The sequence below is a fragment of the Schistocerca nitens genome, chromosome 5, assembly GCF_023898315.1.
Source record: "Schistocerca nitens isolate TAMUIC-IGC-003100 chromosome 5, iqSchNite1.1, whole genome shotgun sequence".
Lineage (NCBI taxonomy): Eukaryota > Metazoa > Arthropoda > Insecta > Orthoptera > Acrididae > Schistocerca > Schistocerca nitens.
This window is the reverse complement of record NC_064618.1, coordinates 616624545-616637674: the sequence shown is the minus strand read 5'-3', so window position 1 is coordinate 616637674 and position 13130 is coordinate 616624545. Positions and strand designations below refer to the sequence as shown.

General features: G+C 41.7%; 1 protein-coding gene across 1 annotated transcript in view; it reads right to left on the bottom strand.

Annotated features, from left to right (window-relative positions):
* Positions 1–290: 290 nt before the first annotated feature.
* LOC126259779 (putative GPI-anchor transamidase) overlaps positions 291–13130 on the bottom strand; it is a 71839-nt gene continuing 58999 nt past the window's right edge. The window contains exons 5-8 of the mRNA XM_049956786.1: positions 5190–5307; positions 4728–4838; positions 2292–2467; positions 291–2152 (exon numbers count right to left, since the gene is read on the bottom strand). Coding sequence (XP_049812743.1) covers positions 2068–2152; positions 2292–2467; positions 4728–4838; positions 5190–5307 — 490 coding nt within the window. The 3' untranslated portion in view covers positions 291–2067. The remainder of the gene's footprint in view (positions 2153–2291; positions 2468–4727; positions 4839–5189; positions 5308–13130) is intronic.

Here is a 13130-nt window from a genome sequence, read left to right as displayed (position 1 = left end):
TATGGAATTATGAGCACTAACCAACCGAAGACAAAGACTGGTTATATCATCAGAAAGAGGGAATTATGCTTGACAGTGGAAGACAATTTGACAAGGAGTATCCCAACTTCAGTCTTAGGTCCCAATCTGTTTTACATAAATGACCTACCACTTAATACTGAGTGCCACTTTGTTTTATTTGCAGATGACACATTTGTAATCATTGAAATACTGACCAAATTCCTCACTGTCATAAATACATTAGAAAAAATAGATAACTGGTGTTTCAATGTAAGATGCAAACACTGTACTGACACAATGAATCAAAGTTTATTCTTCTTCCAGATACAAGCGAACAACAGCTGAGAACATAGACACAAACATAGAAACAATCCACATACTGATACAAGCAGATGCTGACAATAAGAAAGAAAATATGAGAGCAAGTGCCTGCCACACACCACTTATAAAGAGGAGGGCTCTGGTATAAGTAGATGGCGTGCCATGTGCATAAGTCATGTGGTCCACTCCAGGCGGCCTCTGGTTGCCGGCCAGCGTGGATGTCGCTGGCGGAATATCTGAAGTGTAGTACATTAGAGGCCTGGTGCAGCAGCACATATCCAAGTATTACATACAAGGTTATAGCATCTGGTTTAATTTAAATGGGCTAAAATTAAACATGGAAAAAACTCAGTTAATGCAGTTTAAAACAAAACAAGCAAAGTTAAATGATGTTGAAATTCTCATTAAAAAAAATCAGGATTTGTGGGAAGCTAGCTGTGTGAAATTCCTATGAATGCAATTAGATAGAAATTTACTGTGGGGCTCACATATACAATATACTGCAAATAAATTAAATACACTAGTATTTGCAATGATGAAATTATACAACTCTAACACCATGAACATAAGGATAGTAGTATATTATGGCTACTTTGAACCAACAATAAGGTATGCAATTACATTTTGGTTTAACCATAAGTCTCCAATACTGAAATGTCAAAAACCCATCAACAGAAATATGCACAATGTAAAGTGTAGAAAAATCTAAGTATATTGTGCCCTCACTGCTCATTTATGAAATGATTATCTCTGTACATAGTAACCCTGATTTATTTGTTGTGAATCAATTTCAACATGATTATAAAACAAGGAATGAAAGTAATTTTTTGCTGCCCACAAAATGTTTAAAACTGTATGCTCAAACTCTGAAGTATATGGTTATGGAAACTGCAAACAAAATAAAAGGAAAAGAATTACTCAATATTAATTTAGAGACAAACACTGGTGGAGAAATATTACTATACACCTGAAGAGTACACGAATGACGATCTGAAAATTTGAGCGGGAGGGAATGTGTGCTTTGGATGTTATAGCTTTTTATTTGTTTGAAAAAAAAAATTTCATCATTTGTGTATCAATTATGTATACAGTGCAGTATATTGTATTAATGATATTTTAAGGAAAACTGCTAACAATTTTTTTTTTGTTTTAATCAGTCTCCTGTACATTAAGTCAATGACTTGAAATTTTTTGTTATGAGACAATAAACTTCCATCCTATTCTAAAAATAGAATCTCTCAATCTGAAATGCAGCTTTCACGTTTTCCACATTTCACAACACAGAATGAACTTACTATCATATCAGTTCCTGTACACTTTGTACTTCCACATAGGCTAAATGAAGACCTGACACCTTTTTACTGTTTTGTTTACAAGAAATAAGAATATCACCAGCTTTAAGAAATATCAAATAGCTTTTAAATATGACAAAAACAGACAGTATTCTTTTGAGTCACTGGACTGCAATTTCAATTTTTCCTTTACACTAAACCATGTAAAAGCAGTAAACTCACTGTTAGTCCTCCCATATGCAAAAAATAGAAAATGTGTCTGCATACTGACAAAGCTCATTTCTACACTGCTTTCTTTCATTAACAAATTAACTTTTAACCAAAAACAAATTTATTTGCAAGGACTAGATTTCTTTGTAGGCTTTAACTGGCTAGATTTCTTTGTAGGCTTTAACTGGCAACAATAATAAATACTTCAAACTGTTACAAATTGGAAATTAAAAAAAGAGACACGTCAGTACACATTTTCCAACGAATCAAATATATGGGTTGGAAACTGTTCTGCATAATAGAACTTCTTCTTTGGCATTTTTTCTATCCTGTAAAAGCAAGAAAAGTAAACAAACATTAACATTGGTTCACAATTTTACATAAACAGAAACTAGTTGTTGATTTTTAAATGTCAATACATTCAAGAAATTCATGACTCAAGAAATCAAGGATTTAAAATGTGTGTACCTTTGGGTCTCATTTTTTGCTGGAACAACCGAAATATTCAGTTTCGAGTAGGTGAGTTCAACTGGTCTTACAGAACCAAAGAAATCTGTTATTGGCACTTCATTGGTGTCCCTTTTGTATAAGTCCTTACGAATGCCAACTGTTGAGATGCATTTCGATTTTGGACATACAACGAGCTGGAATCACAACACATTACTAATTATATTCAATAATTAAACTATCCACAAGAATCAGATAATTAAGATATCCAAGTACCAAGTATGTCAAGTGGAGATCACTGGAAATGACAGTTCTGCTACAACAGTATTTTGGTTATGCTTTCTCAACTGATGGTATCCCAATAGTAGGGCTTTCAAAGGTAATACTTATTGTGAGGATGACAATGGAATAAAATGGACCAGCTCCATAATCTGAGTTTGATCATTCATTTCTAAAGCTGTGGACTTGCTGCTATATACTTACACTATTCCTGGTATGTTCATTGGCTAATTATAGGAATGTATTAACTCATTCTGAAGTTTTTAAATGGAGCATAACAAAACTTGACAGCAAGCCAGTGAGTGGATGACTGTAAATCCTTTATTATCTCCGACACATTTAGCTGTAAGTAATTTAGGAGTAAAGGAGATCACTCACTGAATAGCAGAGCACTGCGTCATCGAAAGATACACACAGAAGAGTCAGAAAACTGACTAGCTTTTGGAATCAATCGTTTCTTGAGCTAGAAAACACACACACACACACACACACACACACACACACACAAAAACACACACTCATGCAGGTTTGTGTGTGTGTGTGTGTGGGGGGGGGGGGGGGGGGGGGGCGTGCCTGCATGCACATGCGCACACATATTTGTACTCTAATGCAAGAAAGGATTTATTCCAAAAGCTAGCAAGTTTTCTGCCACTTTTGTGTGCACCTGTCAACAACTCAACACCTCTGCTATTTGGTAAGTGGCTCCTTCAGTCTGAAGTTAATTACATTCCAACAGAATTTTCCTATTATATTTAGACAATTAATTGATTCACACATTAAATCTATAGAATAGGGAATACAGGATAACATTTAGAGGTGTGGATTGAATCAAGGAATTCATTGGTACAGAGAAATAATTATTGTGAACTGCTCCTATAACAACAACTTATTAATAAGTGGCATACTGTGTGTCACTGATAAGCAGTTGCTCCTTCATGTGGATAAGTTCCTTGTATAGGTTTGCAAAACAAACTTAGAATAAGGAGGGAGAGGGGAATGTGTTGAGCACAGCCCTCCCCCACAAATTAAAAAAATTACGCTACTTCAGGTATGTTAGACTGTACTGTTATAATATCTGCTAGGGTCTTGTATACTTTTACATTAAGTTTATGACAACAAACATTCTTATAAATATTCATAGCATATTTTCAGAGTTGTACTATTTTCTTGTGAGATTATTTATTTGCAGAAAAATATATCCTCACATTAAATAGTGGAGGGCATTCTTACATAATGAGCTGTTGGTAGTAATAACAATAGAATCTGATCTAAATTAGATACTACTCATGAATACGTTGTGCAACAATAGTACGATTAAGAATCTACAGAGTATGATTTCTAGCAAGGAAATCAAGCACATAGTATAGCTATCAAAGTTCACAATGTCTTTATAATCGAGAAAAGACAGACATGTCACCTTTTAAGATTGGGAAATTCTTTTTCTCCATGAAATTATACTTTGAAGTTTACAGATATTGAATAAGTCTACTTTTTAAGTTACACAAATGTACAGCACTCAAAATGGATCACACATGTTATGTGCCCTATTAACAACCATGTAGTTTGGAGCTCCTTCTGCATTGTTGTCACTGGTCAGACAAATATTATTGTTATGATGTCACAAAAAAGATTATTTCTAAGGTGTCCCTAAAGGAAAAAGTCACAAGCTTTATGTCTGGAAAACTGAGGAAGGGATCCAATGAACAGCAACTGATTCTGAGAATAAACAAGTCCAGCTGGCCTTTACCAAGAAGGTAAACTGCTTGCTGAAGGCACCACAGTATAAGAGGATGCATCAGTACCTGAAGTGTAGAGCAAACTACATGAAATGATCAGGAAGTACAATTTTCAGAAACAAGTAATTTGCCCGACTTTCTCGCAAGCTGCAAGTATAATCTGCATACCATACAGACTTCTTAAAAGACATTTCCATTTATACGAGTTTTGGCTGAGTTCTCTAAAAACTGCAGAAATAACCAACACAAAGCTTCACTCCTGATTCAGTGGATTTATTTCCTGTATTTACTGTTGTTTCAGCACTTTTGCACCTTTTTACACACTTTTACTGTTTTGGTATCACTTGTACAATGCATATAAAAGAGAAATGAAATATATTCCCAGAGAAATCGTGTCCACTTTTGAATATGTTCAATTAACAGGGTAATAAATTATACTTACAAACTGTGCCATTGTTTTTGAACTGCCTGGTTCAATCTTCTCCAAGAATTCTAGAGCATAGTAGGTATACCGATCAATAATGTACACTCCTATAGCAGGGTCTGCATGATGCTGCAATATAAAAGTACCCAGAAAATTTACAAGCATTCCTAAATGAAACTATGATTAAAAAAAAACACAGAAAAATAGTCCTTCTCCAATATTATATTATCTAATACACTTCTGCCATAGTGAACCTCTTCCACAAGTTGTGTGCCTTTTAAATTTCTTCAAAATCAAAGATTGGAACCACTGCAGTTTTCTGCATCTGCCCATTTGATTGTGACCCTTCACAACTTCAATGTCTTAACAAACATATATTTTCCAACTTCAGTACTGATGATAGCAATATACACTTAGCTGAGTTGGGAAAACCAAGCTAAATTTCTGAAGTATATAACATAACCTAGGTATTATACCTACCGAGAGTGAATCTTCTCCGACTAAGCTGCTGGCTACAGCGAGAATGTTTGGTGAATAAAACTTTTCATACATGGAGGCTGCCTGACAGGTGTCAATCATGAAGAAGATTTCATTATATCTGGAAATAAGTACACAAAGTATTCTCAGTTAATTACTTACATTTTGAAATGTAATTTACTATGATTTTCACCTAGAGACATTTCTATGCTTACAGATTAAGACTGGGTATCACAGCTAGATTCAAACCAAGTCTCTAACTTTTGCAAGCAGTTTAATAACCTGAAGAGGGAGGGAAGATGGGGGGGGGGGGGGGCGGCATGCAATAGTGAAAAGTCATGCATGCCTCTGATCCGTGTGCATGGGCCACCCATCCACAAGTGCAGGAGTCTCCTTAAGGTGGAAGTCCTATGCAGCATCTGCCGCACTGTACTACTACAGATGATGTTAAATGGGACTGTGTCCCATGTTGCATCAGCTGCATGCAGCTGATGCTACGGCTGCGTGCGGCTGCAGCCCAGCCGCTCTGAGAGCAATCTAGATGCAGCCGCAAAGGGGAACACGACAGCACTTCCGAGGGAAAAGTACTGTTCATGGCGGTGGAAGATGAGAAACTGGTAGAAATGGTTTCTAAATTTTCTTGTATCTACGATGTATCGTTACCAGTCTACAAGGACCAAACTGTGAAGGATAATGCTTGGAGAGAGAGAGAGAGAGAGAGAGAGAGCGGAATTCGTGGAAAGAACAAGTAAGAAGAGTACTGTATACTTGCTGTTTGTTCATGATGTTAATTACTTAGTTGTCAGGCAAATAATGGATATTTTAATAAACAAGAATAAGTAGCATCGTCCCACATAATATTCAGTTACTATTGTAATAATGAAGTGTACACAAAGTGAATACCAAAACCTGATGTATGTTATAAAAGTTCAATTTACTATAATGTTCATACAAATTTTTAAAGATTATTCAGTAAGCTAGGGTGTTCAAAGCATACTGAGTTCTGTTAACGTGATCACTTTGCCATGGTGTTATCCCTGCACCTGCCCGACTGTTGAAGTATTCTGTAAATGAATCTCGCACAGAAAATCCATCAGCATGTGCATAACTGCCACTCCTTGCTAATGGTCTAACATTTTCAGTAGGTAGTGGTTCACTTCTGTTTAATTCAAAATGAGGCTTGTTAAGTAAATTGTGTAAACAGCAAGCAACAATAATCAAATTACCAGTCGTTTCTGGCTTCAGACTGATCGGCAAATAAAATATGTGAAATACTTGACTTATCAGAGCGAAGGCATTTTCAGAAACTCTACGAGCTCGTGAAAGACAGTAGTTAAAAATAGCTTTTTTTGGTCAGTACTAGGAACTCGGCGAGAGAAATGTTTCATCATGTTTGGATGTAATCGAAATGTCTCATCACTTACAAAAACATGTGGCAATACTATGTCCGAATCCGGCATCTTAGTAGGCAGAGGAAATATCTTACCACTTGAAAACAGTTTCCCGATATTACTTTTATCAAAAATTCCACTGTCACCTTCTTTCCCGTATGACCCGACATCAATGAAAATGAATTTGTAGTTCATGTCAACCACAGCAAGAAGGACGGCAGAGAAAAAATGTTTGTAATTGTAATACAATGAGCCTGACAATGTAGGGGTAAAAATTCGCACATTTTTTCCGTCAATGGCACCAGCACAGTTGGGAAATTTCCATTTTTCTTCAAATTTCTTACATTTTGATTTCAGCTGGTCAGATGACATCGGTGGCAAAATGATTGGCAGTAACTTCTTATGTAGAACTGATAGCACAACTTGAATGATTTTACTGATGTAAGGAGGAGATATTCTGAATGCAAATGCCAGTGATCTGAATGTTTCCCCTGTTGCCATAAACCTAAAAACAAAATAAAAATAAGATAGGTGTAACTTTAACAATTACTATTATTTTTACATCTAACGAATATAAACGTACATAATTATTTAACTGTATTGTGTTTTATAGTTGAAGACTGCAAAAAAAAAGATGGAGGAATATAAAAGACACACATAAAAAAGGCAGAGAAAAGGAAAAAGTACTGGAAGTTCTGCTTCCAGTAAAGGAAATAAATGGCCACTGGATGAAATGTTAAAATTTTTAAACAAAATGGATCACAAGCAGGTGTAGGTTGCCATACAATTTTCCTGTTCACGTTATTTTTTATTCTGTTTCATTTTATTACTGACACTGAATTACCTGTATTTTTGTAATATATTTCACAGAAGTACATCCAACATTGAGGCAGATGAAGTGCAAAGCCCACAATATGATGGTGAACCGAGTAACAGAGAGGTGTGCCAGACATTGCCAACTTTGTTAGAAAAAGAATTTTTTCCGAAGATGTGGAAGACATCACGTTGTTCGACCACCCAGGAAAAGGTCACGACAAAACGAAAAAAATCAAAGATTGATGAATTCTCGGCGGGCTGAGAGAGAAACCTTATTAAAGACTGGCTGAAGAAAAGCATGATGATGACATCGATTTATTTTTTTAAAAGTATCGCCCGCAGCGTAAAAAAATTCAATCACAATTTGATCAATGAAGCCAAATTGAGATCCTTGCAGATGCTTATTGATTTGGAGAATCGCAGTTCATTTGAATACTACTCTTCTGTGCGTCTTTCATCTTCGAGTACTTTCTCATACTCAGCAACTCCAATGACATCAAATGTGGATAATACTGCCATGATACCATCTGACAACACAGAGACCGCCAGCTTACGAATCCATTTAATGTTGCGATAAGTGTTACTTTCATATTTTTGTATTGTGCTATTTTCATTTTTTACACTGTGTGCATTATTAATAAAGCAATAACACATTAACAAATTTTATTGTACATACTGCAATGTTAAAGCTAGTGTTTCATCTGGTGTTATAGGGTATGGATATCTGGAAGATGAATCCTTCCTGATATCTTCTTTGACGAGATCGAGAACATAGTTAAACTGCACTATGTGCAAACTGAAATACTCTCTAAATTTCTGGTCATTTTTTAACAAGTGCCAATTGATGAGTTGTTCAAAACAGCCTTCCTCAGTTCTTGTGAGGTAAATCGGATGTGTTTCAGCATTTCCCTCACATGGCTGAAGCTGAATTTCTTCATCTTCAACATCTACCATTATATAAAACAACAAATCACGCTCACTCATCCTTTCGGCACAGACGCAGCAGACCAACCAAACACTGTGCGGCCGCCGCTCTATAGGAATTGCCAGCTATGCATCAGCCGCACTATGTCAGACGCACAACGGCTGCCGCATGCGTCAAACGCAGCATAGAAATCCCACCTTTACCTCAGATGAGGAGACATCTGCAACAGTCGTGCACCTGTCTGCAGTTCTGCTTGTTTGGTATTTTGTTTTATTATGCCTCACTGTCAAAAGATTCAGTTTACTGCCTGTACTGAAATTTAACTTTCTGTAGGCACTTTGGCCAAGTAGTCTAAAGAGAACACTTGTAATCTGGAACCTTGCTTATGGCTGGTCAATTCTGTATATTATAAAGACAGGGTGAAACAAAAAGACTGTCTACAGCTCCTAACAAACAAGAACAACTTTGGAACAATAACAGCAAACCCAAACAAAATAAAACGCTTTCATTCATACTTCCGATCAACACAAGTTGATGAAGAGGAGTGATGTAGCTATCCTGGTTCCTTTAAAAGCCACTTTGATTCACAAACAGTCTGCATCAACAAGAGCAAATAAAACAACAATTAAAATCACACTTATAACTGAAGTAGCTACTTCCACTGTTGTATAAATACTGCCATCCAAAGCCACCCAACAACACACAAAACTCTACTCAGTTCAGAATCTTGCTCAAAATCTAACTAACTCTTCTCTACGGTTTGGATGCTGGAGATAAATATGTAGTAGCCACCAGAAAGATCGCGGGAGGCGCACATTGGCACGGCGCGTCACGGGCGGTAGTTGCCGCAAGTAGAGTCCCGTCCACCAGAGGGCACGCGAGAATTCGGACGCGACCTCTGCCGGCGTAACAACAAGAACAACAACTCCAGCAGCACGGGCCGTGCCCAGTCAGTCTACATCGGGCATGCCTAGGACACAGTCCCGGTCTACGCTAAGTGAAGTGCGACGTAAACGTGAACAGTGTTACTACACAATTGGCGACGAGTAGGGTCGTTCTTTCGCGTGTTGCGTCGTTGTTCCGGTTTCGCAGTTTCTCCACGGCATGGGGGATTTGGTGCGAGTTTTGGTTGCGCAGCAGACGGAACTCATGGCCACCATGAAACAAGTGCTTCTGGCGTTGCTCTCCACGTCGTCTGCTCCGGCGCAGTTCCCTCCTCCCTTTCCCCCGTATGACGAGACGGCGGAGGATTGGGATGCATATGAACATCGCCTTCGGCAGCATTTCCAGGCGTTTCATGTTGCCGAGGCGGAGGTATGTCGTGCTCTCTTCTTGTCTTGGATATCTCCCTCGCTGTATCAAGTTTTGCGGCAGCTAGCGCCATTGCAGGAACCCTCGTCCTTGACTTTTGACGCATTGTGTTCGTTGCTGTCTTCATATTATCGCCGCCGCACGCATGTTGTGGCGGCTAGGGTCGAGTTCTATCAATGCAAGAAACAGCCCCATCAGTCTTACCGGGCGTGGGCCGCTACCCTGCACGGTCTTAGTCGCAAGTGTCATTTTGTCACGGAGCAGTCGCGAGAGTCGTATGCCCACGTTATGGTACACGACGTCATTGTTCGTTCGGCCCCTGATAGGGAGGTCCGGCAACGGGCCCTGCAGTTAGAAGACCCTTCCCTCGAGGAAGTTCTGTCCATTGCTCAATCGTATGAAATCTCTCACGTGGCAGGTCAACAGCTGGAAGCGTGGTGCGACGTCGCGGAGGTTCAGGGTGGCGCGGCCGCGTCCACTGTGTCCGGGGTGGACGATGTGCGAGCGGTACAATCCGGCCGTTACGGCCGCTCCCGCACGGCGCGTAAACAGAATTCCGGCCGCCGGCCCCTGTTGCCGTCCTGTGCGTCGTGCTATATACATCACGATCGGTCAGAGTGCCCCCAGCGTTGGGCCGTTTGTCGCAAATGTAATTAAAAAGGTCACATTGCTAAAGTTTGCCGCTCAGCCTCAAAGGCATCGAAGGAAGCAAGTACAGAGGACATGGACGTTGACATTCAGGAAGTTTCATCGGGCCAGGCTCCCGACGCATCGGCCCACAAACTCTTTATTGAGGTGTCGGTTCGGTCGCGCCGGTTACAACTGCAAGTAGATACCGGGGCGGCAGTTTCGTTGTTGAATGCACAAACTTATTCCGACCTTGGATCGCCCCCCTTGGCGCCAGTTTACCGGCGTCTACGCGGTTATGGTAAACAGTTCATTCCCCTACTGGGTCAATTCACTACCGACGTGACTTACAAATCAGTCACTCGGCCTATTGCTTTTATTGTTGTCAGTGATGCGAGCTCCGCCAACCTTTTTGGCCTGGATGCCTTTCAGGCTTTCGGTTTTTCTATTGCTGACACCATACAGTTGGTCTCCGAAGGCGTTCCCTATCACTCATTGGAATCTTTGATCTCAGACTTTCAAGATATTTTTGAGGAGGGCCTGGGGCGTGTTTCCGATTTTGAAGCTCACTTAACGTTGAAGGCGTCGGCTCGCCCACGTTTTCTACGCGCGAGACAGATCCCCTTGGCTCTCCGCCCTCAGGTAAAGTAAGAGCTAGACCGGCTGACAGCCCTAGGGGTCGTTCTTCCCGTTTCTTCCAGTGAGTGGGCTTCGCCCCTCGTTATTGTCAAGAAGCCCTCAGGAAACTTACGTCTTTGTGGCGATTTCAAGGCCACCATTAATTCCCAATTGGTGGTGGACACCTATCCTTTGCCTCGTGCCGATGAATTGTTCTCCGCCGTGGCGGGTGGCCAATATTTTTCGAAAATCGATCTGTCGGAGGCTTATCATCAGATACCTCTTGATGAGGACTCCAAACGGCTGGCGGTCGTCAACACCCCGTTTGGCCTTTACCAATACCAGCGGTTGGCTTTTGGAATATCCAGTGCCCCGGTGATATTCCAGCGTTATCTTGAGCATGTCACATCGACAATCCCTCATTGTATTAATTACCTGGATGACATAATTGTCACAGGCCGCAGCACGAAGGAACACTTGCACAACCTTCGCACCCTCTTTCTCAAATTCAGGTCTGTGGGCTTGCGTTGCAACCTGCGTAAGTCAACCTTCTTCCAACCGTCCATTGAGTATGTGGGCTACACCATATCTCGGCATGGCATACAGCCACTAGGAAGTTTGGTCCAAGGTATCGTCAACCTTCCTCGGCCCACTTCGCTGAAAGAGTTACAAGCGTTTTTAGGCAAGATAGCCTATTACCACCGGTTCATTCCCAGGGCTTCCACTATAGCCCACCCCCTGTACTGCCTTCTGCACAAGGGTGTTCCTTTTGATTGGTCGCCTGCATGCGAGCGAGCGTTCACCTCGTTGAAGGGCCTCCTCACTTCAGCCCCTTGTTTGGCTACTTTTGATCCCCGTAAGCCGTTGGTCCTGGCTACAGATGCTTCGGAGTATGGGGTGGGGGCGGTCCTGGCCCATCGCAACGCAGACGGTTCCGAGCAACCACTGGCGTTTGCGTCTAAAACGCTTAGTCCCGCGCAGGCCCATTACTCCCAGGTGGAAAAAGAGGCTTTGGCCATTGTCTACGCTGTTACCAAGTTTCACCCTTTCTTGTACGGCACGAAGTTTCAATTAATCACTGACCATAAGCCGTTAATATCGTTATTTGGCCCCACCTCTCAGATTCCGGATAGGGCGGCCCACAGACTACAGCGCTGGGCCTTGTTCCTCTCTAAGTACCATTATGACATTCATTTTCGCCCTACAGGACAGCATGCCAACGCCGACGCTCTTTCCCGTCTTCCGGTGGGCCCGGATCCTACGTTCGATCGAGAGGAGATTATGTGTTTTCATTTGGATGTGGCATCCCGCCAAGCAGTTGATGGCTTTCCGATCACTAGTTCTCGAGTCGCCAGGGAAACGGCGGCTGACCCGGTTCTCCGGCAAGTAGTTCGCCTCATTCAGCAGGGGTGGTCCTCCCGCCCTCCAGGCCGGGCCTCGGACCCTCTTCGTAATTATTTTCTTCTAAGAGACCGCCTCTCGGTCTTGGAAGGAGTTCTCCTTCTGGCTACCGATGATACAGCTCCTCGCGTGGTTGTTCCTGCAGGTTTACGAAGGGAGGTCCTCACGTTATTACATGCGGGGCACTGGGGTGTTTCCCGTACTAAAACCTTGGCTCGCAGACATGTGTACTGGCCCGGTATTGACAGAGAAATTGAGCACTTGGTGGCCGCCTGTTCCCAGTGTGCGAGCCAACAAGCATCTCCCAGGGCAGCGTTCTCTTCATGGCCGCCGGCAACACAAGCATGGGAACGTGTTCACATCGATTTTGCGGGCCCGTTTCTCAATGGCTTTTGGCTCATTGTCATTGATGCTTATTCCCGATTCCCGTATGTGGTTCGCTGCTCCTCAACCACTTCAGAAGTTGCAATCCAGGCACTAGCAAAAATCTTTTCTGTGGAAGGTCTGCCAATCACCCTGGTCTCAGACAGTTTATTTCGCAGACCTTCCAGGATTTTTGTAGGCGCTTCGGTATTCGGCACGTTTGCTCTCCCCCCTTCCATCCACAATCGAATGGGGAAGCCGAGCGCATGGTGCGCACATTTAAGACGCAGATGAAAAAGTATGTGCACGAATTTCCTGCAGAGGAAGCCTTGACATTTTTCTTGACGGCATACCGGACCACACCAATGGGCGACCGCAGCCCCGCAGAGCTCCTCCATGGGCGTCAACCTAGGACTCTGCTGCACCTCCTCCGGCCTGGTCCTTGCCAGTCTTCACAAAACGAAGTACCTGGTTTTCCACTGGGTAGGTCGG